We start from the raw sequence: 23,404 nt of genomic DNA, 5'->3' as shown, positions 1-23,404 counted from the left end.
CTCGTATAGTTGAAAAATCTTAAGCTATAGGAATATAACACAGTGATTCAAGTCATGCGGGAAGCAACTCCTGGCCTACTCGTTTAAGGCCAAGATTAGTGTATGTCGTTGCTGTCGTAGTAGGGGTAATAAGAGGAATCGCTAATTAGACTATATCACAACCATAATGTGTTGGGAAAAAAATAGGAAAACCCTTTTTTTTAAAATCACGATAAAATAGATTAAAATTTTGACTATAGAATAATGGATTACAAATTTTACCTCTTTATCTTAATCAGAGGATAACAAATATCATGTGAAAAATAAATATTCAGATGAATTTCAAGAAATCAAGAAAACAAATAAGTAAAAAAACTTACAAATCTATATTAATCAATTCATACAATCTAGTGTTGGGATCAACACACAAGAAAACTATATTTGTTATCCTCTGATTATAATGCCAATAAAAATTGTTGGGCGATTTCTCTAGACCTTTTTTTTTTTTTTTTTCTGAAAGGACAATCTTCTTTTGTTTTTGTAAACATTGTTTTTTAATTTAAAAAATTTAAACTATCTGTCAATGTACTTTTCCTATTCGTTATATATTTTACGACCATCGTAATAAAAATATTACAAAATCTACTTCAAAAAATATGAATAAGTTAAATAAAATTAAAATATATTATAAGCCATTTGATATATCATATTGGGATTCAAATAAATATTTATAGTAATTTAAAAATAATATAACCCGAATAGACAACAAAAACATGATAAAACTTACTTAAAAATACTATACACTATGTAAATGAACTATTTATTTCGATCAAATCAATTACAAGCCTAGAAATATGACAATGAAAGAAACATAATATAATGTTACTTATAATATTTTTGAAACTCTATAATATTTTCAGTACCTCAATAGAAATACCATAGATACTATTGAAAAATACTATTAATGAATCAAATAAAAATTCTATAATTGTTTAAAACTAATAAAAAATTAGCAGAAAGAATTAGTAAGGAATATTTTGGATATTTTTGAATTAAGAATACTGTTTAAGAAGAAATAAGATAAGAACGCTTTAAACAAAAAAAATTTATAGGAAAATCACTCAAAATTATTTAGTTATTATTTTTATTTGGGAAAATTTAAAATTTTGGGTTTTGGTGCCTGTCTTTCCCTTTTTTTCTCTCTCAGTATAATCTGCATATCACTCCAAATATTTTAAATAGCTTCCGTCCAATAAATTATGCTTGACTACACTGATCCTGATTAAAAAATATATAAAATTTAAATACTTAAAATTTTTATTATTATAATATAAATACTTCAAAGACTATAGAAAGGGTTGAAGTCATCAAGTCAAGAAGTTCATTTCCTAAATATTTATAGATGCATGAGAGGTTCATGCTCCTTCGGTAGAGACTACATTAAATAACAACATAAAGCATGATTTAAGCATACTAATCTGCGTTCAAGCAACCTTGTCTGTGAAGAGCAGCGAGATGGAGTCCTCCATAAATTTGAAGAGTGAGCATGGTCCTTGATCTCACTGTGCTCATCTCTTCCCACATCTTGAATTTAAAGAAGCACAGTAGTGTAGCAGCAAAGATCTTCATCTGCCTGTACGCGAACTCCTTTCCAAGACAGATGCGAGGGCCAGCCTGCAATACCACGAGCATCCAAAGAATCAATCACCTTCAGATCGACTTATCCAGCTAATTGCAGGTTTTTGGTTGCCTCACCTGGAAAGCAGGGAACTTGAAGGGGCTTTCTGGCACAAATACACCGTCACCGTTGAGCCATCTCTCTGGCCGGAAATCCTCTGCATCCTCACCCCACAAGAACTGCATTCTTCCCATAGGATAAGGTTGGTAAATCACCAAGTCTCCTTTCTTCACGTCGAATCCATCTGGTAATGTGTCCTCCGAGAAGCATTGCTTGACATCCTGTGATGACACATGTGAGTCAGTAAGCAAGCACCGAGTGCCAACAAGGATCGACCAGCAAATTAGCTTCAGATAGTTCACCAGTGGAACTGCAGGGTACAGCCTGAGAGTCTCGGTCAGAGATGCGTGAAGGTACTGCATCTCGTTGAGGGCTTCCTCGGTTAGGCTTGCGACGAATTCGTCGACGGTCACTTCGCCCTTTATCTTGGTTGCTTCTCTCACCTCTTGTGCTACTTTTTCTTGTACATTGGGATGCTTGCATAGCATATAGAAGAACCATGAAAGAGTCCCTGCCGTGGTGTCCCTTCCTGCAATCACAAAGTTGAGTATGATGTCTCTCAAGTACTTGTAGCTCATGTCATCAGGATTTTTCTCTCGTTCGATTAGAAATCTTGACAATATGTCTTCTTTTTCCATCTGCCATGAAGAAGATATGGTCAGTATGTATAACCTCAAGTTTCAAGATGTCAATGCCAGGTGTGACTTACGAATCCGGTTTGACGTCGAGACAATTGCTCAATCTTTGTATCGATCAATTTGTACACAAAATCATCGATCGATTTGAGGCTCTTCTTCATCTTGGCTTCTAAGCCAATGTTGAGGAACCTCTTGACCTTCCAAAAGACATCAAAAAACCGGAGCACTATTTGAGCGCTTGCATCGTCGAACGCCTTGGCAAAAGTTCTCCCCTCTTCAGTCGATCCGGTCAACGTATCCAACTCCACACCAAACCCAACTTCACATATGGAATCTAACGTCGACTTCATGAGCAAATCCTGAAGAGAGATTAAGGAATGGTCAAGCTCGGCCAGGTTAGGACGGCAGCATGTTCTAAGTCTCGCTTACTTGGATCTCGATCATTTCATTGGAGCTCGCAGCGTTTGAGATTATCTTAGCAAGTCTGGCAGCAGTGCTTCTGAACACCACACTGCTGCCGTCCCTCAGCACCTTTGTGGAAAATTCGAAGCTCGCTAGTTTTCTCTGATGGCGCCACTTCTCACCATCCACCGCAAAGATCCCATCGCCAAAGAAGTCGCACACGACATCGTATATAAAGCCCCCCTGCGAAGAAGGTAACGCTCGTCGAGCAATTCTCTATTCCCTATACGTCACTCATCTCAGAAAAAGCCTTTTAGTTGGGAGATGATTGAAGTACCTTTCCATAGTTTGCAAAGTTGATTTTAAGGATGTGCTCGACGTTGGCAGGGTCGACAGTGAAAACATAGTTGCAGAAGGGGGTGAGGATCCTGAAGGTCCTGTACTTGCGGGAGAGGTCGGTTTGAAAATCTGCCAATCGACTGAGGTTTAGCAATTGGCGGAATACTGTTCCTGCGATGGGTGGGTAATTTGGCTTCCTTCGGTGAACACTTGACGAGAAGCGCTGCAGCAATGGTCTCAGGAGGAAGAGTGCCAGCATCACAGTGGCAGCAGCGAGAGCTGGGAAGACGTGAGAAGGGAAACTTGAGAGGAAGTCCATGAATCCCGATCGATGATAATGGGATAGATAAGAATGAGAGATCTTCTTCTGTTGATAGATTGCAGCATGAAGATGCTTTGTAAAGATGGGCAATCTGAACAAGTGACAATAAATGTACTTGCAGAGACGTCGCCATGGCTATCGTCCTGTCGTCGGTGGCTCTCTGCGTACTTGTGAAGGCTTGAGGCTTCATTGCCAATAAAATTTTTTGGATGATTTCTCTTGACCAGATTTTTTTGTTCTTTCCGAAAAGACACTCTCCTTTTTGTGTTTTTCAAATATTTTTTTCTTTTAAAAAATATTTAAACTACCTGTCACTGTACTTTTTCTTTAAAAAATATTTAAATTTTTTATTATCATCATAATAAAAAAAATATAACTAAGTAATTTAGTAAGAATAAATTTCTACACTTTATTGCTTGATTGCCCATTTTTTTGCATTATACTTTTCATGGATAAGCTGCAAAGATATATAAGGTGAAGTCTAAAAAAAAATATAGAATTTAAATTTGCGTAAAGATATGATAGGAACCTTTTCAAAAAAAAAAAAACACTTATGTATGATTAAGAAGTGATAAATAGTCGAACGAATAATTGATGAGACAAATAGAACCAATAATTAGATCTGAATCTTGCGAGGATAAAGTTTATTTTTATATAAAAATTATATTAAGATGTGTATATCTTCAAAGTCATCTTCAGATGAACTTAACATATAACCAGGTGAATGATCAAACTAATCATAATTTTTAAATAACAATAATTTTATGAAGAGACTTGATAATCATACGGTGTGTTCAGGAATATATTTATATTTTTAATATATATTTAGAGAAAAAAATTGAGTAAATGTGTACTTGTGTAATATCTTGAATGTTTGATAATTAATAAATAAAAATTATATTTTTAAATGTATATTGATGTAAGTGTTGGTTGGTAAGATTGTATTTTAAAATTTCATTGAATACTATATAACAAATTTACACTTCTAATATTTTAATATATATATATATATTCAAAAGTGAATACTTACACACACACATATATATATATATATATATATATATATAAATTAATCTTATTAAAAAATTTCGTATGACCTAGATATATAATAAATATAAAATATAATTATATGAATAAATATAAAAAATATTTTTTATAAATAAATAAAATTTCATCTCATGATAATCTTATGATTTTAGAGGATATTATGGGATAATTTGAGAAATTAAAAAAAATTAGCATAGTATCAAGAGCATTTGTAAAGTAGCATCTAGATCAAATATAATTTAAAAAAATATCAAACATTAATTCATCACGGAGTAAGAAGAAAGTATTCCGCGTTATTTGACCACTTTTACGGTAGGCAGTCGGCACGAAACATCATCATTTTGTGGTGGGGTCAGTTCAGAAGATATTATGTACATTTTGTGTGTCCTGTTGCGAGGACATACGGCAGCATCTCTGGTAAGCTTCAGATGCTGGAAAAGAGTCAAACGCCCATCGTCGACTCACGAGGGCGAGGGGGTTGGGCGGGAAGATAAAAGACGGCAGCAGTGTGGTGTTCAGAAGCACTGCTGCCGGACTTGCTAAGATAATCTCAAACGCTGCGAGCTCTAAGGAAATGATCGAGATCCAAGTAAGCGAGACTTAGAACATGCTGCCGTCCTAACCTGGCCGAGCTTGACCATTCCTTAATCTCTCTTCAGGATTTGCTCATGAAGTCGACGTTAGATTCCATATGTGAAGTTGGGTTTGGTGTCGAGTTGGATACGTGTACCGGATCGACTGAAGAGGGGAGAACTTTTGCCAAGGCGTTCATGTAACGGTTATTATTAAATATCTTATTTAATAATAACGTAACCGTTCTTATTAAGATTCATAATTCATTATCATGAATTTCTTCATTTATTATGGTTTAAATGATTTCAGTTTCTTATTCTTTATGCATGAAACCGTTATTATTAAATTAAATATTTAATATTATTAAGTTCTTCATTATGGTCCAAACGTTACAAATTTGAATTAATTCTTGAACGTTATGAGTTGGTGATGATAAATGTTCTTGATGGGAGAACATCTATATATACATGAGGATTTTGGTCCCTTGGCTTAATCATCTCTTTGAAGCGAAAGGCTTTCCTACACCATCTAAAGCGAGAGTTCTGAGCCAAAAAGAACCAAAGTTCAAGAAGAAACCTTTGCAAAAATTCTTGGCGACAATGGCTGGAGGTACGCTATTTCGTTTTCGCATTAGTTTTATTGTGTTTCTATTACAATGATTTAGAAACACAAGTTGGCTTCATTGATTTCTAACAGTTCGACGATGCAAGCGCTCAAATAGTGCTCCGGTTTTTTTATGTCTTTTTGGAAGGTCAAGAGGTTCCTCAACATTGGCTTAGAAGCCAAGATGGAGAAGAGCCTCAAATCGATCGATGATTTTGTGTACAAATTGATCGATACAAAGATTGAGCAATTGTCTCAACGACAAACCGGATTCGTAAGTCATACATGGCATTGACATCTTGAAACTGGAGGTTCTACATACTGATCATATTTTCTTCATGGCAGATCAGATGGAAAATGAAGACATATTGTCGAGATTTCTAATCGAACGAGAGAAAAATCCTGATAACATGAGCTACAAGTACTTGAGAGACATCATGCTCAACTTTGTGATTGCAGGAAGGAACACCACGGCAGGGACTCTTTCATGGTTCTTCTATATGCTATGCAAGCATCCCAATGTACAAGAAAAAGTAGCACAAGAGGTGAGAGAAGCAACCAAGATAAAAGGCGAAGTGTCCGTCGACGAATTCGTCGCAAGCCTAACCGAGGAGGCCCTCAGCGAGATGCAGTACCTTCACGCATCTCGGACCGAGACTCTCAGGCTGTACCCTGCAGTTCCACTGGTGAACTATCTGAAGCTAATATGCTGGTCGATCCTTGTTGGCACTCGGTGCTTGCTTACTGACTCACATGTGTCATCATAGGATGTCAAGCATTGCTTCTCGGAGGACACATTACCAGATGGATTCGACGTCAAGAAAGGAGACTTGGTAAACTATCAACCTTATCCTATGGGAAGAATGCAGTTCTTGTGGGGTGAGGATGCAGAGGATTTCCGGCCAGAGAGATGGCTCAACGGTGACGGTGTATTTGTGCCAGAAAGCCCCTTCAAGTTCCCTGCTTTCCAGGTGAGGCAGCCAAAAACCTGCAATTAGCTGGATAAGTCGATCTGAAGGTGATTGATTCTTTGGATGCTCGTGGTATTGTAGGCTGGCCCTCGCATCTGTCTTGGAAAGGAGTTCGCGTACAGGCAGATGAAGATCTTTGCTGCGACACTATTGTGCTTCTTTAAATTCAAGCTGTGGGAAGAGATGAGCACTGTGAGATACAGGGCCATGATCACTCTTCAAATTTATTTCAATCAAACCAATTTCAAGCCTAGAAATATGACAACGAAAGAAACATAATATAATGTTACTTACAATATTTTTGAAAAACTCTATAATATTTTCAGTACCTATAATATGGTATTGTTGGTTCATGCTCCTGGATCACCAAGTTTCATTTCCTCAATATTTATAGTATAAATACTTCAAAGACTATAGAAAGGATTGAAGGCCTGAAGTTTATTCAACGGAGTCGAAATCTGTAGAGGACTACCCTATCTAATGGATATTGATATCTTTGCTATACTGATAGCAAATTAATAAATAAATATTAACTACAACCATATATATATAAATATATATATATATTTATACTATATCACTTATGTATTTCTATCTTTGTCAAAAAAAATTGTCTCAATGGTTATTACCTTTTGTGGGTTGATCTAAAATTGCATTGCCACTAAATTCAAATTTTCATCCAATACTTTATGATTGATAGCGAGTTGTAAAATTTTGCGAGTCTTTGAAACTGAACCTTTCGAAATTTGTATTGCTCTGTTTGTGACAGCCATTACGAACTGAAACTATGGCTCCAAATTAGCGTTCAAATCATGATCTTAATAAATGATCCCATCTTGGACTGTCCAAGCCGCAAAAAAATCTTCCAAATGGTGCTGTTCATAGTCTTTATTCTTGGCTGGTGTTTGGCTGAAATGATATCACATAGCTCACGATTAATCTCCTTGATATGGATTTGGACAGTTCACAAGAAGAAGACAACAAAGCCTTTGTCAGCCGATTTAATTATTGTGCGGCCTCAGTATGATTAGTCGTTCATGTAGTAGATGAGTTTTATCGAATGAATGGCAATTCAACCACTCAATTGTACCCAAAATCTAACATATTAGAGAATGGTCGATCTATTGCACGACATCTAAAATATAACAATTGTCAACTCTTTTTAAAGAGTTTTTTCACCCTCTTCTAAAGTTCAAAAATCCAACACGCATCTTATTCCATCACACAAACGCACATATATATATATATATATATATATATATATATATATATATATATATATATATAGAGAGAGAGAGAGAGAGAGAGAGAGAGAGAGAGAGAGGTAATTCAGACAGTAGGGACGCCGTCATTCATCGATCGGATCATTTCGATGTACTCCTCGGCGTCTGCCAAAACTTCCTTCACAGCGTCTTGCTTGCTGAAACGCTCCGCCCATCCCACCAACAGAGGAACCTTCTTCTCGTCCAAAATCTCCACATTGCTCAGCTTCTCCCCCGCCTTTAGCGGTCCCAAGAAGCTCCCCAGTGCGATGTCCAAGTAGCCAATGGCGTCCCCTCCGAAGAAGTCCTTCCCTTGGCTGCACTGTTTGAAGGCCTCTTCCAGCGTATGAAGAATTTCTGCTGCTCGCCCTGCTGCTTCCTTGGCCGCCTCCTTGCTCGCAGCCATTAACATGCCCCAGATCGTAATAAGTAGCTGCAGAAACCCACGGAAGTTAGCATGCTGAATCGCTCATCTCAATTGAAACCGGTTATTAGCAACAGACAGAGAGAGAGAGAGAGAGAGAGAGAGAGAGACGTTGCTATCGAGGTAGGTGACCCAGAAGCGAGCGATGGCGCGGTCGTAGGGGTGGGAAGGGAGGATGGACGGGTTGCGGGCCCAAACGTCGTCGATGTACTGAAGGATGATCATGGACTCACAGATGGGCTTGCCATGGTGGATGAGGACAGGGATCTTCTTGTACACAGGGTTGGACTCGAGCAGGATCTCGCTCTTCTGCCCAAAAATCTCCACCGTCACGAACTCGTACGCTACTTCCTTGAGGTTCAAGGCGATCCTCACCCTGGTGGAGAAGGGGCTCAACCTTCTCCCCAGCAACTTCACCTCCTCCGCCATTTGCCCTGTACTAGTTGTTTACAGCACGAGCTTCTGGTGGATGCCCTTCACTGCTACTCACTTGTGGTCGATATATATACGTGCATGCGTGCCGTCGTCCACATATCAAAGACATCCATTCTCCTACGACGTCTTTTTCTTTTGATCAAATTACGACGTCCACATACTTCGATTTTTCTTGGGCGGCCGTGGAAATCAGGGAGCGACGGCTCGTCACGGTGATGTCGTACACGGCAAGCCATGGACTGTTGACTCACATGTCCTATTGTCACTGTCACAGTTAAGTTGGAAACTAAGGTTCATTCATCGAAAGCCTAGATTATGCATGCTCTTAGATGATATGAAGTCCATTAAGCACGTTTCGTCGTCTTTATTTGTTCCTCGATTGAGCAATTACTTTCCTTTATGTTAATTGTTAACTGTCGATTGACCGATGGCTGCTCAGTCAACTTCCGTTGCTGTTGACTGCGTCCGGTGGCTGCAGGACACGCAAGGTCCAGTTCCGTTGCTAGAATGAACGGCCCTCATGTAACAGTCGAGGGGTGTATTGGGAATCCCGGTCAAATCGGATAAGGATTGCAGCTTGTAGGATTTTCTTTTTAATATTGAAAATTAACTTATTTGTTTATATATGAACTTTAATTAAATTTGGGATATATATAATGATATAAACTTTAATTTAATAATCTTCCGATTCTAAGAGCTCAAGTCTGTTGAAAAAAAATTAAGACGGGAAAGAAAATATGATGAAATTAATAATTAAATTATCACATATAGTTACATTTTTAGATGAAATTAACATACTTTATTAGTTGTTAAGTTGGAGTATCATTCTTACAATTGATGGATGGAAAATAACCAATTTCACACACGTTTGATAATACGATCCTTTTTGGACATTGTCAAACATTCAAGATGGCTAATGTGCAACATCCCCAAGATGGTATGAGATGAGATGAGCAAGGAAGCATCCAATGAGTAATACATGGACCACAATTGATTCACTTGCTTTGATTTGTAAGCATAAAAATGTAATATATAGAATTTAATTTAATATCAAAATATAAATTCAGTTCATAATAAATTAATATTAAAATATATTTCTTTCAATGTTTTTCAGAATATCTTTATTTGATTCATACGACATATTCCATAATTCGATTCATGGAATACACCAACATTGATATATAAAAAGAACTAGACTCACTCATCTCACCTCTTCCTATTCTCCACACTCACTCATCTCACCTCTTCCTATTCTCCACAGGATCACTATAAGCGATGGAATAGGGATTAAAGGGAGACTAAAATAGATTATCTAAAAGGTTATGTATATTTATAGATAAGATAAGAGGGGTTAGAATAAATAGTTAGGTCTATGATAAGTAATTAGGAGTTTTTTTTTCTTTCTTTCAATGATCATAATCAGAATCTCATCAAAACTATAATATATCTTATCAAATTAAATAAGATCACATAATATAATATTCTCTGTATAATAAGTATAACAATACTTTATTAAGTTTAACTATCAATAAGAGTTATAATGGTTGTATATCATTAATATTATTATATTTTATCTACCACTATACTATTAATCTTTACTAATGTAATCTATAATGAACCTAATAATTTATCTTATCAAGATAACCTTATTATCACATTCAATCATAATTTTTATATATAAAAATATAAATAGGATAAGAGAATAAATAACTTTAAATAAATAAAAATATCAATAATAATTTTCACTTATATATATATATCATCGTATCTTTTATGTATTGCTCACAAATCTTATTTTATGAATATGTTCTTTAAATACTTTAGGTTATAAAGTTTTAGTAAATAGATTAATAATTCTTAAAGTAATGTTTTGATTCTAATTGATACTTGTTTGTATTCTCATTCTCTAATCATCGAGTAGTTTATCTCAATATACTTGAAATTACTAAAATAATTATTATTGTTAAAGAAGAAAATTACTATTGTGTTATCATAAAATATCTTCAATGATTTGATAATTGAGTCGACCACACCAATTTCTAAGATGAAATTTCATAATTATAAAGCTTAATCAATAACCTTAATTTTTATTATTGATGAAGTAATAAATAATTATTTTATATTTTTTCAAAAAATTGCTCCTCTATCTAACATGAATATGAATTCTAGAGTGGACTTCCTACTATCAAAATAATTTACAAAATTAGTATTTGAATATCTTGTCTCTTCAAGTTGATTTGGCTCTTGTATATGAGCTTCTAGTCCATCATTCCTTATAGATATATCATCACCATTTTTTTTATAACTTTCTTCTAATATTTTATTCCTAGGTTGCTTTATTATTTATCTAGGATTCAAACTATAAAATTGATATATATATGTTTGAGTATATAAGAGACCGTCAACTATCCATGCATAAGTAATATATTTCGTTTGATTCTTTTTAAAGTCATCCTAATGACAATAGCTTTGATTGAATTTTTTACCTTTGGTAAAAGGTATATTATTAAGATTGGATGTTAAATTTCTCTAAAACTTGATTAATATATTTTTTTCTAAAACAGTCTTAGTAATTCTTGATATCTATCATTGAATATTTTAATGCTAATTACATAAGTTATATTATTCATATTAATCATCTTAACATTTTTTATAAGAAATATCTTGATTTCATGTAATAAACCAAGATTACTACTGATAAACCAAATATAATTCATATATAAAATCAATATAATAAAGTCGTTCCAATTGACATTCGGATATACACTAATGAATAATATATTTTTAAAATTTGAAAAAATAATAGTATTATGAAACTTTATATATCGTTATTTGAAAGCTTGTTTAATGTTATAAATAAATTTTCTAAGTTTGCAAGTCTAACTTTTCTTTTTCTTTTTTAGAAATTCTTTTTCTTTATCTAGATCTTTATTTAAAAATACTAATTTTATATTTATCTAAGGATTATAATAAGCTACTAATATCATGATAATTATCAGTAACTACCTTTTAGAAACTAGAAAAAGGGTCTTGTTATAATCGATGTGGTCATTTTGAGAAAAACATTTCGACACAAGTTTAACATTATATCATTTGATATTATACATTAAATCATATTTTATATTAAAGACCCATTTAAAATAAACCTTTTTATATTTATTAGATAATTCAATAAGTTCCTAAGCACCATTTTAATTTGTCAACTTTAACTTTTCTTTTATTATATTGTATCACCTTTTAGAATCACTATTTTCTATAGTTTGTGAAAATGATGAGAGATTCCTTTTGATTCCTGTATAATAATATGATTTCTCTTGAATAGAAAATAATAAAGAGCCTAAACCTGTATCTCCTCTTTATCAAAATTAATCTTTCAAGATTTTTTACTCCAATTATTTTTTTTATTTTTTAAGAATCATATATTACCATACTCTATTAGAATAATAAAATATATATTTCTTGATTTTTTAATAAGTAATAAAATATCTTAAAATAGTTCTTGATCGATTTTTTTTTTCATATCAATTGAACTCTTATTTTTGTAGGACAATCTCAAATATGTATATATCTCAAACTATGTTTCCTATAAATTTATAACCTAAATAGAGTTCATAAAACTAACTTAAGAAATCAATTCAAGATATACATAACTATCGTAAAAACTTAACTCACATTGACTCAAGTATTAAATAATAACTCATTATTCTTTTAGTCATATTTATAAAAATATAATTTCACCGGCCACGTTAGAATTTCACCACGTCATATTTATAAAGATATACATAACTATGATTCTAACTTGACTTATTATATTTATTATAGAATTCATCAGCCACGTTAGAATTTCACCAGTAACACATGTTATCACTTTCACTATGAGACGAATCTTTTATATTCTTTTAATTTTTAGGTTAACAAAAATGTATGTATATTATTGGTAACATATGTTGAAGTACTAAAATCAATCTATCAAATATTAAAAAAAACCTTTGTAATATTTAATTTAAAACATATAAATACCAAGTTTATATATTTTTTAATGTTTAATACAGTCCTTCTCCACATATCTTTTCTTGCCACAAAAATACTACTTAGTATTTTTAAGCTCAATAAATTTATTTGGTGGATGATATTTCAACCTTTTTTTCATTAACAACTCCTTAAGTAGTAGTTAAAATATTATACTTTTTTTTATAACTTCTAGCCTTAATAAATTTATTTGGTGGATGATGTTTCAACCTTAAATAATAATCAAAATATTATATAATTTTTTTACCTTAGCCTTAATTCTTCTTAAACACATACTAATCAGCTTATTTAAGTCTCATTTATCATAATTTGTATTATAATGAATCTTAAATAGGCTAAATTAAAAATAAAAATAATAAAAAATAAATTACATAAGAAAATACTCATCCATATTCATGTTTAATATTTTAAGTTTCATAGTCTTATCAATTATATTGAGGATGTGATCTTGAATCTCTTAAGTGTCATTAAACTAAGTCATAATCAGTTCTTTTATTAATGTATCAACTAATGATTTATCAGTAGATTTATATCTATTTTTAATGGTCCTATATAATCCTATGCACTAGTTATAGTTGATAATAAAGTATTGATGTTATTTACATTAGAGTGAGTATATTAAATCTTTTCTAAACATTCATTTCATTAAAAAAAAATTTTATAGTGCTTTCATTACTAAACTTGAGGATCTTTTAACAAGCAATGCTCTAATTGTGAACTGCATATTCTCTAATTATTCTGAATAATTTGAACAAAAAAGTATAGAGATATTAAAAGCCTTAGAATACATCAAATGAAGTATCATTGTAAAATAAAAATTAACATTAAACATATTTCACAATGAAATATCATTATGAAATATCATCCATATTTTGTATTTAAATAAAATATTAACATATCTAGTGTCCACTTAAGATTATTTATGGACTAATATCATTCTTATGGAATAATATTACTTCCTTTGGGTGTATAATAATAAACTATAAGGATATCATAAATAATATCATCCTACCTTGTTTGTACTATTATAAATATTATTATATTAATATTATTTAAAACTAATTATTTAATATAATTTAATAAGTTATTAGTTCATGCCACTTTGGTGGGTACAATACCAATACAATAATATAAAATATAGTTTAAGACGTATTATAAATAATAAATTATTTATTATAATTCACACCCCATAAGTCTATCATCCTAAGCTAACTTGATAATTAGTAGTTAGATAAAATTTAGGAATATAAGCCATAAATAATATTTACTAATTTTTTGTTAAGTTATTTGATGTATAAATAATTTAATAATAATAAAATAATAACTATAATAATTATTAAACACAAATCAGTATTAAAAGAATTCGTATGATAACTGTAACCATGATAAAACATAAATAATACCTTTATATAAAAAATATTATTTTATAATTTTAAATATATACACATAAAAAAATATATTAAAATCCAAGAATGATCATTGAAATTTAATTATCACGAGAAAATTATTTTTACCAATATTTCATATAAGAAAAAAATTATAATTTATATTTTTTAAATTCTATAAAAGATAAAAAAAAATTTAATCAATCCTACTTAATTGGATAGCCTAAATTGAGCTACAACCCAAATAAACAATCTAAAATTGGATAACCTAAGTTGGGCCCAACAGCCAACGCAATCAATCAAATTAGTCAAAATTAAGGTTGAATAAGGTCAAATTAGGGCTCAAAATTACAATAAAGGTAACATCCAAATTTAGGCTTAAAATCATACTAGGATTAATTTGGGTCGAAATTGAAGTTGATCGAGGCCAAAATCGATCAAATTAGATTTTAGCATGGTTAAAATCTAGATGCTCAAATCAAAAACTCTCAAATCAGATCAAAAGTCAAAATTTATCAAAATCGCCATCGCTATTATTATGGTAGCACACTCTTCATCAACGATCAATCTCCATCGTTAACCAACATTGCCTAATGATATAGTAGTGTCATGGCTCGTTGGCCACCGTGCACAACCTCCATATCGCGATATCCTCTTTGGTCAGTAACTACTAATCCGATGGCCAACATCTTGACATTGTTGATCCATACACCACCACCTTTGCTAAATTCTAGCACCGCGGACATTACAACAATATAGGGTTGTTGGGCTATCCGTCACAATTGGAGCTTGATGGGCTAATTGTCTTATCAACTTCGTTTGATCCAAACCATTAGCCAAAATACTTCGGTTAGAATTTTATAGTAGTACACTCATCAAACAAGTCAATCTTAATCTAGCGCACTTCCGATGTAGGACTAATCAAGGTGTTATAATCTCCTCGACTCAAGAGATTAATGTCTTCGTCAAGATTCATATAGCCCAAATCAAACCCTAACATGGTCTATGTGAGGCGTAGTCCAATGGTGGCTCCACGTCGTGACAAGTCCTCTAACTTCATTCACAAGTAACCCTTTCCTACTCGAGTCCCTTCATCATACTCAAATACTATGTCAGCTCTGATACCAAATGTCACAACTTGAGCCTAACGGGCTAATTGTTCTATTAACTTTATTTAACTTAAACCACTGGTCAAAATACTTAAGTTAAAATTTATAGTAATAGACTCATCAAATAAGTTAATTTTAATCTAACCCACTTTCGATATAGGACTAATTAGGGTGTTACACTATTGCACACAATGCCACTATTGCATGTGCAAGCACTATACAGGGCATGGTCGGTTGTTGCCCTCCATAATGATATTACTCTTCCATCACTATCAATAGTAGTTGTCGTTGCCCATTGCAACCATGGTCTAGTGCAAGACCTACAACACCTTACTCAATAGGATCGTCTCACTTTTACTTCCCCACCATGGATAGTCGCTACATAGCAACAGCTCTCGACAAGGACGACAACCACAATAGGGAATAGGTTGTTGATGGTCATCAAATAAACTGAGAATGCCTTTTCATTCACGGCTTCCCCGTGTATGTGAGGAACCTTGTAAAACTCATAACCTAACAAGAGAACAGATTTACATACTCAAATGAGTCGCATGAAAACAAACATATCGTCACATAAGCATAATAGAAATACCCTTTTGATAATAAGAAGAATAGATCTTTTACAAAAATATCTAATATTTTTACGATCTAAGTTAATTTTAATTTCAAACATGTAGCTCTAATACCTAAGTATAAAATTATAATTATGTATTTATGAGAAATAAATTTAATGTCAGTATATGAAATTAGATAATAATAAGATTAAAATATATACCTTTCGTTATTATTCAGAATATCTTTATTTAATTCATAGATTATACTTTTATAGTTATATCCATACAATACAGTAGCATTATCTTCTTCTATTTTTATATCTTTTATAGGACTAAAGGGAGACAAGAATAAATCACTCATAAGAGGTCTTATCTATTTACATGCGAGAACAAAATATTTAAAATAAATAATTAGGAGAGTTTCTTCCATCAAACATCTCATAGGGAATTCTATCATATTTCCTTTTTATTAGTTGACCCTTGAATCTTGTCGAACTTTTTTTCGTTGACTAATAATCATAATCAAAATTTTATAGAGTTATAATATATCTTATCTAATTAAATAGTATCACATAATATATAATCTAGTGTGATTAACCATAGGATTTGTATGACAGACTTTTTACTCGCTTATCATATTGTGAGGTTAACAGTACTGCTACTATTCATTTTTTGAGCTTCAATCTATAATTTAACACAATCACTCTTTCGTAGAAAAGGAACACAATCTTTCTCCATTTCTGCTTCGGAATTCGTAGATCTCCAGCAATCGAAGATGGATTGGGTTTTAATAGGAACAGAATATAAAATAAACCAGCGATCATTAACAAAACACATCGATAAGATGGGAGAAAAGCATCCTCCAACTCAAACAACATAGAGTATAATCACCAACGCTGCACGAAGTTGCACTACATTCCAAGAAGCATATATTGATCTCTCCAAAACAAAGACGAACAAACACTTAACATAAGCAGCGGAAGGAATCGTATGAATTGAGCATCCAACAAAGTCACCTGCTCCAATACAATTATACTCTTTGGCACTGATTCAAGTGAAAGCATTCATTCAGCACGAGGTTTTCAAGGATCGGACTTGTGCGTTATTTCTTGAGAAGCAGCGGCCCAACGTTGTCGCCGGTAGCTTTGTTGTGCTTCACATGGCTGCCGTCGCAGAGAGGGAACGTGCCCGATCTCCAGCACCTGGCACATCCAAAGCCAATGAGCTACAAACCACGCCATCGAAGGCGACGACAGGGGATTTTAGACGTACCGGCAATACGCGGTGAGGGGCTTGGAGAGCTCGGAGACGACGACGGAGTCGACGACCTTCTCCTCGTTCTTGCGGACGTCAGGGTTGATCCCCACGCCCTCCGCGCGCACCGCGACGGTGGAGGAGCCGCGGCGGAGAGGGGCCGCCGCTGGGACGCGGTTCCGGTGGAGGACCTCCGCGGACGACTGGCTGTAGGAGAGTCGAGCCCCGGCGGCAATCACCACGGAATACCCCATCTCTCTGCCTGTTGGTTTCGCCGTCCACGGCCGGTCGATCTTCCTCCTGTAGCTGTGAATGGTAGGTGGGGATTGAGGATAGTATCGTTGCCTGTGACGCGGTTGTGTGGAGAGCACAAGCTCTGGGAGGATTGACACGATTGGGGAGGTTTGGAAGGCGGACGTAATGACACGTAATAATAATAATATTATTAAAATAATATCCGATTTGGTTCACACGTGCATGCTATCCTCTAAATATCTCTTCAAATAATTATTTAGACCAACAGTTTGGAATTGGCATTGGTAGATCTGACATGTTTTGATTTGATTGGAGACTAAACCGGATCGATCAATGGTTCAATGATTTCGAACTTAATATCTGATTTTTCAACATCAATATTATCTTCTACATTCGACTGTGAAAAGCGGGACTTGAGGAATATACTGGCACAAGCACACACCATATTTGGGTAGGGGGAAAAAGATCATAGACGAGGCAAAAAAGCATGAGAGATGAGGAACCACATAAACAAATAGACATTGAATCATTCTCTGTTACTGAGTTTCTTGTGGCTTTGTCAATATCCCGATGCCAAAAAGAAGCAGTTTTCATGCAAGTTGAAATTGTTTGAGTAACATTCAAGTGGTGGAAAACAAAGTCACTATTTAGCAGTATGTTGGAAGATGAAGAGTCCATTTCAAAATCAAAAGGACTATGAGAGTAGATGCAATGAAACCTCCTTCACAATAAAAAAAGTATGCTAACGATAAGGTATTTCATGTACCACAAAGTGTTTAGGCAATAATATAATGGAAGAATGTGATTGCTCCAGGGAGAATACTGACAGATGATGAATATGGATACCTTTCTTTAGGCTTCCCATCCCACTAAAAGAAGTTGAAATTACAAGCCTTTGACTGCTTTCAAGCTTCACCAATCTTAGGTTTGCCAGTTTTCTCTTGAAAGATGCTTCTGCTGCCAATACATGCTTCTGAAACTAAAATGAACAATAAGATGTTAATCTATTTATAGGAATTGCCACTTGTAGGAAGACATTCATGGGTTGATTAAGTGGTTCCTTCATCAAAATGTACTAGTTCCACTATAACAGCCAGTAGAAATGAATGTTCCGACACCACTCTTGCTATTATCTGCAGTATCTGCTGATGAACAATTTGCAACGAATGGAAATTCACATGAAAATACAATGACGATTGTGATCGAAGAAAAAAAATCAGAAATAAAAAAAGAATGTAACTTTTCTAATTTTGAGGGTTCTATCCAGTCCCTGTATCGTCATCATGCACCCAATTCATGATTAGCCTCCAGAGACGGATCATGAATTGGGTTTGATCGATTCCAGAAACTGCACAACTTCTGCCATACTTGGCCTCCTCGATGGGGATTCAGACGTGCATATCAAACCTAACTTAAGAACCTGAATCAATTCAGTCTCTACAAAACCCCTCAGGTTCCTGTCAAAGCAATCGGACGCAGTTCTGTTCTCCAGCACACCCCTAACATAATCCTGCAACACCACCACCTTAGCTGCACCTGAGCTTTCCACTGGTTTCCTCCCGGTAACAATCTCCAGCAGGACAACCCCGAAGCTATAGACATCACATTTGTCGCTATATCTCAAGCTCTGGGAAGCTAGTTCTGGAGCAACATAACCTACTGCCATATGAAACTTTGTTAAGTTGAAGCTACCAAGGATCGGCAGCAACTTCCCCAACCCATAATCAGAGAGCTTAGCTTCATATTGTTCATCTAATAGTATGTTAGTGGACTTGATATTAAGATGCAGGACTTGGGGCCTACAGTCATGATGAAGATATGCAAGAGCCCTTGCTGCCCCAGTGGCTATATTGAACCTCCTAGACCAGAACAACTCACCCCTGCCACCGCTACTACTGCTTCCTGAGTGTAGGTCAGGAGAGCCATGGAGGTGATCATATAGATTCCCATTAGAAACAAATTCTGAGAGAATTAACTGCATAGTGGATGACCAGTAGTAACCATGGAATGCAACTAAATTAAGGTGCCCCAGGCCACCAAGGCGTCCAATCTCCTGCTCGAACTCCTCTTGGCCCCTGATCCTGCCTAGGGTCTCAAGCTTCTTCACCGCGATTGAAACTCCACCCTCAAATGTGGCTTTGTACACAGTCCCAATGGATCCACCACCAACCATGCAGTCCTTGTCGAGCAATGCCTTGGTTCCTGCCTCCCAATCTTCGTACCTAGATGGCAAACTCTTGCTGAAAAGAACCAGCTTTCCGATGATCACATTTGAGCCTGTTGAAGCTGGAGGAGTGCTCTCGGATACCAAAGTCTCTTCCTCCATGACCTTCTTCCCATACGCCTGGATGTTCATGACTGTTACCACACAAACACCATTGAGTATTATAGCAGCAGCCACAATGGCTATAATGGCAGGGATGGTCAATACTCTTGTTCTTCGAGAAACATTTCCTGATGCGCAAGGGGTACTTAGCGGAGGGCCACATAGTAACGAATTATTCAAGAAAGCAGAAGGTCCAAACTGCTGGATTGTGGCCGCCAAAGGAATGGCCCCAGAGAGGTTGTTGTGAGATACATTGAAGTAAGTTAACAATGTCAGACCTCCAAGAGAGTCAGGTATCGTTCCAGTGAGCGAATTGTCAGAAAGGTCAAAGTATACAAGATTTGAGAGCTGGCCCAAGGTTGAGGGGATGCTCCCGTTGAGCTGGTTTTGGTGCAGGTCGAGGTGTTTGAGGTAGGTCATGTTATAAAGGGTGTCTGGGATTACTCCGGTCAGGTCATTGCCCGACACATCCCTGCAAAATCACAGCTCTAAAACTCATTAATTGTGCGAAGAAATGATCATAGAAAGGATTCATGAATTGGGAAATTTTCCCACGAAGAACTCACAGCTCAAGAAGGAATCTGCAATTGCTCAGCGTGATTGGGATCTCGCCGGAAAGCTGAAGATCTTGGACCTCCAAAATCTGAAGCAGCTCAATCCCATCAAGCTGGGCCGGAATCGAGCCCCCAATGCCAGCATTGTTCCCTAGCCTTAGAATAGAGAGAGACTTCAAGGTCCCAATTTCTGGCGGAATGCTTCCGCTGAGATTGTTAAAACCTAAGTCAAGAAACCTGAGACCCCGGCAATTCGCTATGCTTGTCGGAATTCTACCGCTCAACTCATTGCTGGAGACATCAAAGAACCTTAATTTCTCACTGCAAACACTAATCTCGGGTATTTCCCCATGAAATTTATTAGATGATACGTTGAAGTAGCTAAGATTTTGGAGGCTAAGGAGATCGAAAGGCACCGTTCCGGAGAAAGAATTGCTCCCGAGATCGAAAAGCTCCAGGCTTTGGCACATTGAGACCTTATCAGTGACGGTTCCCGACAGCGAATTTCCCCTCACGGAGATGTAGTTGATGTCCGGCGGCTGGCAGATCTGAGGAATGAGTTCTCCGGTGAGATTGTTGAAGGACAAGTCGATTCCGACGAGTCTCGAGCAATTGGCGATATCGGCAGGGATCGGACCAGATAGGGCATTGTGGGAGAGCGACACGAACCGCGTCCTGACGCAGCTGCTGAAGAGAATAGCCGGGATCTCGCCAGAGAAGGCATTGTAGGAGAGGTCGAGGAGGCGGAGCCCGGGGAGACCGCCGAGGAACCCCGGGACGTCGCCGGACAGGAGGTTGCGGCTGACGTTGAGTTTGTGGAGAGTCTGGATCCCAGCAAACTCCGGCGGCACCCCGCCGGAGAAGCCGTTGCCGAAGAGAGAGATGATCTGGAGGGATCGGAGGCCGGCGAGGGAGGCGGGGAGGGTCCCGACGAGGTCGGCTCCGTGGACGAGGATCTTCACCACGGCGCCGGCATCGTTACAGAACACGCCAACGAAATCGCGGCAGGGATCGCCGCCGGCCACCCAGGACGCGAGCCTTCCGCCGGGGTCGGACGTCACGTTTCCCTTGAACTCCAGCAGTATCTCCTTCTCAGCAGCCGCCGCCGCCGCATTTTGCGCCTCCGTCCCCTGCGGCGCCGGCCCTAATAAGACGACGGCAACGGAGACGACAAAGAGGTAGAACAAACGACAGCGGCTTCTCATTTTAGACGGCGGTTAGTCCATCTGTGAGGCGAGAGGACTATACTAGCGGCGGCGGCGGGGAGGGGTGCGGTCACCGTCGTCGACATGGCCGTTGTGCGGCGTAAATAGAGCAGTGGCATTAACAACAAAGTGGAAGGAAGGAGTAGGTGAGCGGTTTATTATTAGGGGGAAGCGGTATTAAATTGGTGGGGAGTTCCGCCGGTGAACCGAAGGAGATGGGGAAGCACGTGGTATAGGCCCAGTTTCTGTCCCTCTGTCTCGCTTTCCGCCCATATTTCTCCTCTTTCCTGGCTTCAGAAATTAATGCGTGGGGAGGGGAAAGGTTCGTGGTGGTGAACGTACATCTCTGCTCGAGCTCGGTGGAACCATTGATTGTTTCATGCCGTCTCCCATCCCTAGCCAGAGTCGGAAGAAGGCAAAAAAAGAAAGGAACGGTGAGAGCTTGAAGACTTGTAGACCTCTTCTCAAATGTTGTGGAAAACCAAGCTTTGTATGGCTCTGCTCTGAACAAAATGTGCATGATACTGGCTGTCACAATGTATGGGAGAGAGAGAGAGACAGAGAGAGAGCACTAGAAATGGAGAATCTCTTGTGTTTGTGGTTGGCTATATGGTGTCTGGTCCAGACAAACAAAAACGTGGCAAAACAGAAGTCAGCTACTGTGTTTAGAAAGAGGGTTTAAGCTCTCTTAGTGTTAGCTATATGACTGGCTTGTCTTGGTTAGATGCTACCAAGCAGATGACAGCTACTATTTGGTGCATGCCTTTTTATCTCTAACAGATGCATGTTCTTGTTTAAGCAGAGAAAGAAGAGGGATTAAGAAAGACAGAGAGTGTTGCTTGTTTGTGAAGCAGAGACAGGAGATGACACCATCGTATTAACAGCAACCGAGTGGTGCTCTTTGGCAACTCTTTTATGTGATTGGAATAGAATAAGATTCCTGGAGACTTTAGCTCACCAGCAAGCCAAACCCAGAGCTCAAAAGGAAACCTTTCTGGAGCAATGATTGATGGAGTCCATTTCAGCAAAAGATGGATTACTCTATTGGGCTGTCGATGTTGTTAACTCCCACATCATAATTTGAGATGACCCCACCAAAAATGGTGGACTGAGAAGAAATGAAAGTGAAAAATGGAGTCACATGCATCCTTTTGAGCAGCCAGATTTACATTATTGTCTAACATTATCACTATCCAAATAAATGATCTGTATATTGGACATGAATATTGTAAAATACAACTCGAGTTTGAGCTCCCAAGATGAGACACAGAAGAGATGGGTGGACTTGGCGTAAAGGACACTCAATATAGTGTGTCCTTGGTGGGAATCTTTTCTCTTTCCAGCAGCACAATACGATGAATGCTTTCGTTGCCAGAGGACTCCCTTCAAAGAAACCACAAGTCAAGCGAAAAGAAAGGAAACAAACAGCCGGTAGAGACGGGTTTGATGATTAGTTATGTTCATCGAGTTGGCCACGAGAAGGCATCACATCAGTTCAAAGTCTGAATCATCTCTGTAAACACTCTCCAAACTTCATTCATTCATTTACCTCATTTATCGCAAATTTAACTGATATTCTATTATGCTTTAGGCAGTAATTAAGTTTCATCATCTTGATTGAAAAGAAAATGAACATATTTGCACTGTTTTGATTTCCCCAACTGTGCAAATCTCTTCATTTTGCTTCCAACAAAGATGACGAAGCTTCCTTGCTGTCTAAATCATCATAGCATATCTCACAGATCGAACTCTTTAAACACTAAACATTCATGTTCTTTGAATCCAGTGCCAACCAACTCAGATTTTTCAGAAGAAAAACAGGATTTAAGAATCATTGGTTGCTTAATGTTGTTATATCAACTGTTTTGCAGTGGAGATCAGGGTAGCTGCTAATCCTGAAGGTTTTAGTTCTTTGTTCTGGAAGATAAGATACATGAAAAAGAATCCAGGCCAAAGTGAAATCTCCCTTTAAATATACAACAAACACCACCATGAATTGT

At 36.5% G+C, this 23,404-nt stretch overlaps 5 protein-coding genes across 5 annotated transcripts; 1 reads left to right on the top strand and 4 right to left on the bottom strand.

The window, feature by feature from the left end:
* Positions 1 to 1,346: 1,346 nt before the first annotated feature.
* LOC103977724 (cytochrome P450 704C1-like) lies at positions 1,347 to 3,575 on the bottom strand. The gene is made up of 6 exons (XM_009393318.3): positions 3,095 to 3,575; positions 2,785 to 3,000; positions 2,427 to 2,714; positions 2,020 to 2,355; positions 1,735 to 1,938; positions 1,347 to 1,653 (listed from the first exon to the last, which is right to left on the bottom strand). Exons 1-6 carry the CDS (start codon positions 3,413 to 3,415, stop codon positions 1,453 to 1,455), a joined length of 1,566 nt encoding a protein of 521 aa, XP_009391593.3. The 5' UTR covers positions 3,416 to 3,575; the 3' UTR covers positions 1,347 to 1,452.
* Positions 3,576 to 5,991: 2,416 nt separating this feature from the next.
* On the top strand, positions 5,992 to 7,414 carry LOC135636421 (cytochrome P450 704C1-like). Its single transcript, XM_065148109.1, has 4 exons — positions 5,992 to 6,327; positions 6,409 to 6,612; positions 6,694 to 6,804; positions 7,382 to 7,414. Exons 1-4 carry the CDS (start codon positions 5,992 to 5,994, stop codon positions 7,412 to 7,414), a joined length of 684 nt encoding a protein of 227 aa, XP_065004181.1.
* Positions 7,415 to 7,717: 303 nt separating this feature from the next.
* On the bottom strand, positions 7,718 to 8,773 carry LOC135637095 (glutathione S-transferase U18-like). Its single transcript, XM_065149490.1, has 2 exons — positions 8,410 to 8,773; positions 7,718 to 8,307 (listed from the first exon to the last, which is right to left on the bottom strand). Exons 1-2 carry the CDS (start codon positions 8,725 to 8,727, stop codon positions 7,942 to 7,944), a joined length of 684 nt encoding a protein of 227 aa, XP_065005562.1. The 5' UTR covers positions 8,728 to 8,773; the 3' UTR covers positions 7,718 to 7,941.
* A 7,943-nt stretch (positions 8,774 to 16,716) lies between these two features.
* Positions 16,717 to 17,412, bottom strand: LOC135634548 (CDGSH iron-sulfur domain-containing protein NEET-like). The gene is made up of 2 exons (XM_065144916.1): positions 17,083 to 17,412; positions 16,717 to 17,012 (listed from the first exon to the last, which is right to left on the bottom strand). The coding sequence occupies exons 1-2, from the start codon at positions 17,316 to 17,318 to the stop codon at positions 16,913 to 16,915; spliced, it is 336 nt and encodes a 111-aa protein (XP_065000988.1). The 5' UTR covers positions 17,319 to 17,412; the 3' UTR covers positions 16,717 to 16,912.
* A 1,006-nt stretch (positions 17,413 to 18,418) lies between these two features.
* LOC103976171 (probable LRR receptor-like serine/threonine-protein kinase At1g12460) lies at positions 18,419 to 21,945 on the bottom strand. Its single transcript, XM_009391382.3, has 2 exons — positions 20,212 to 21,945; positions 18,419 to 20,117 (listed from the first exon to the last, which is right to left on the bottom strand). The coding sequence occupies exons 1-2, from the start codon at positions 21,402 to 21,404 to the stop codon at positions 18,638 to 18,640; spliced, it is 2,673 nt and encodes an 890-aa protein (XP_009389657.2). The 5' UTR covers positions 21,405 to 21,945; the 3' UTR covers positions 18,419 to 18,637.
* Positions 21,946 to 23,404: the final 1,459 nt, after the last annotated feature.

This window comes from Musa acuminata, chromosome BXJ3-4 (genome assembly GCF_036884655.1).
Source record: "Musa acuminata AAA Group cultivar baxijiao chromosome BXJ3-4, Cavendish_Baxijiao_AAA, whole genome shotgun sequence".
Lineage (NCBI taxonomy): Eukaryota > Viridiplantae > Streptophyta > Magnoliopsida > Zingiberales > Musaceae > Musa > Musa acuminata.
This window is presented reverse-complemented; position numbering and strand designations above follow the sequence as displayed.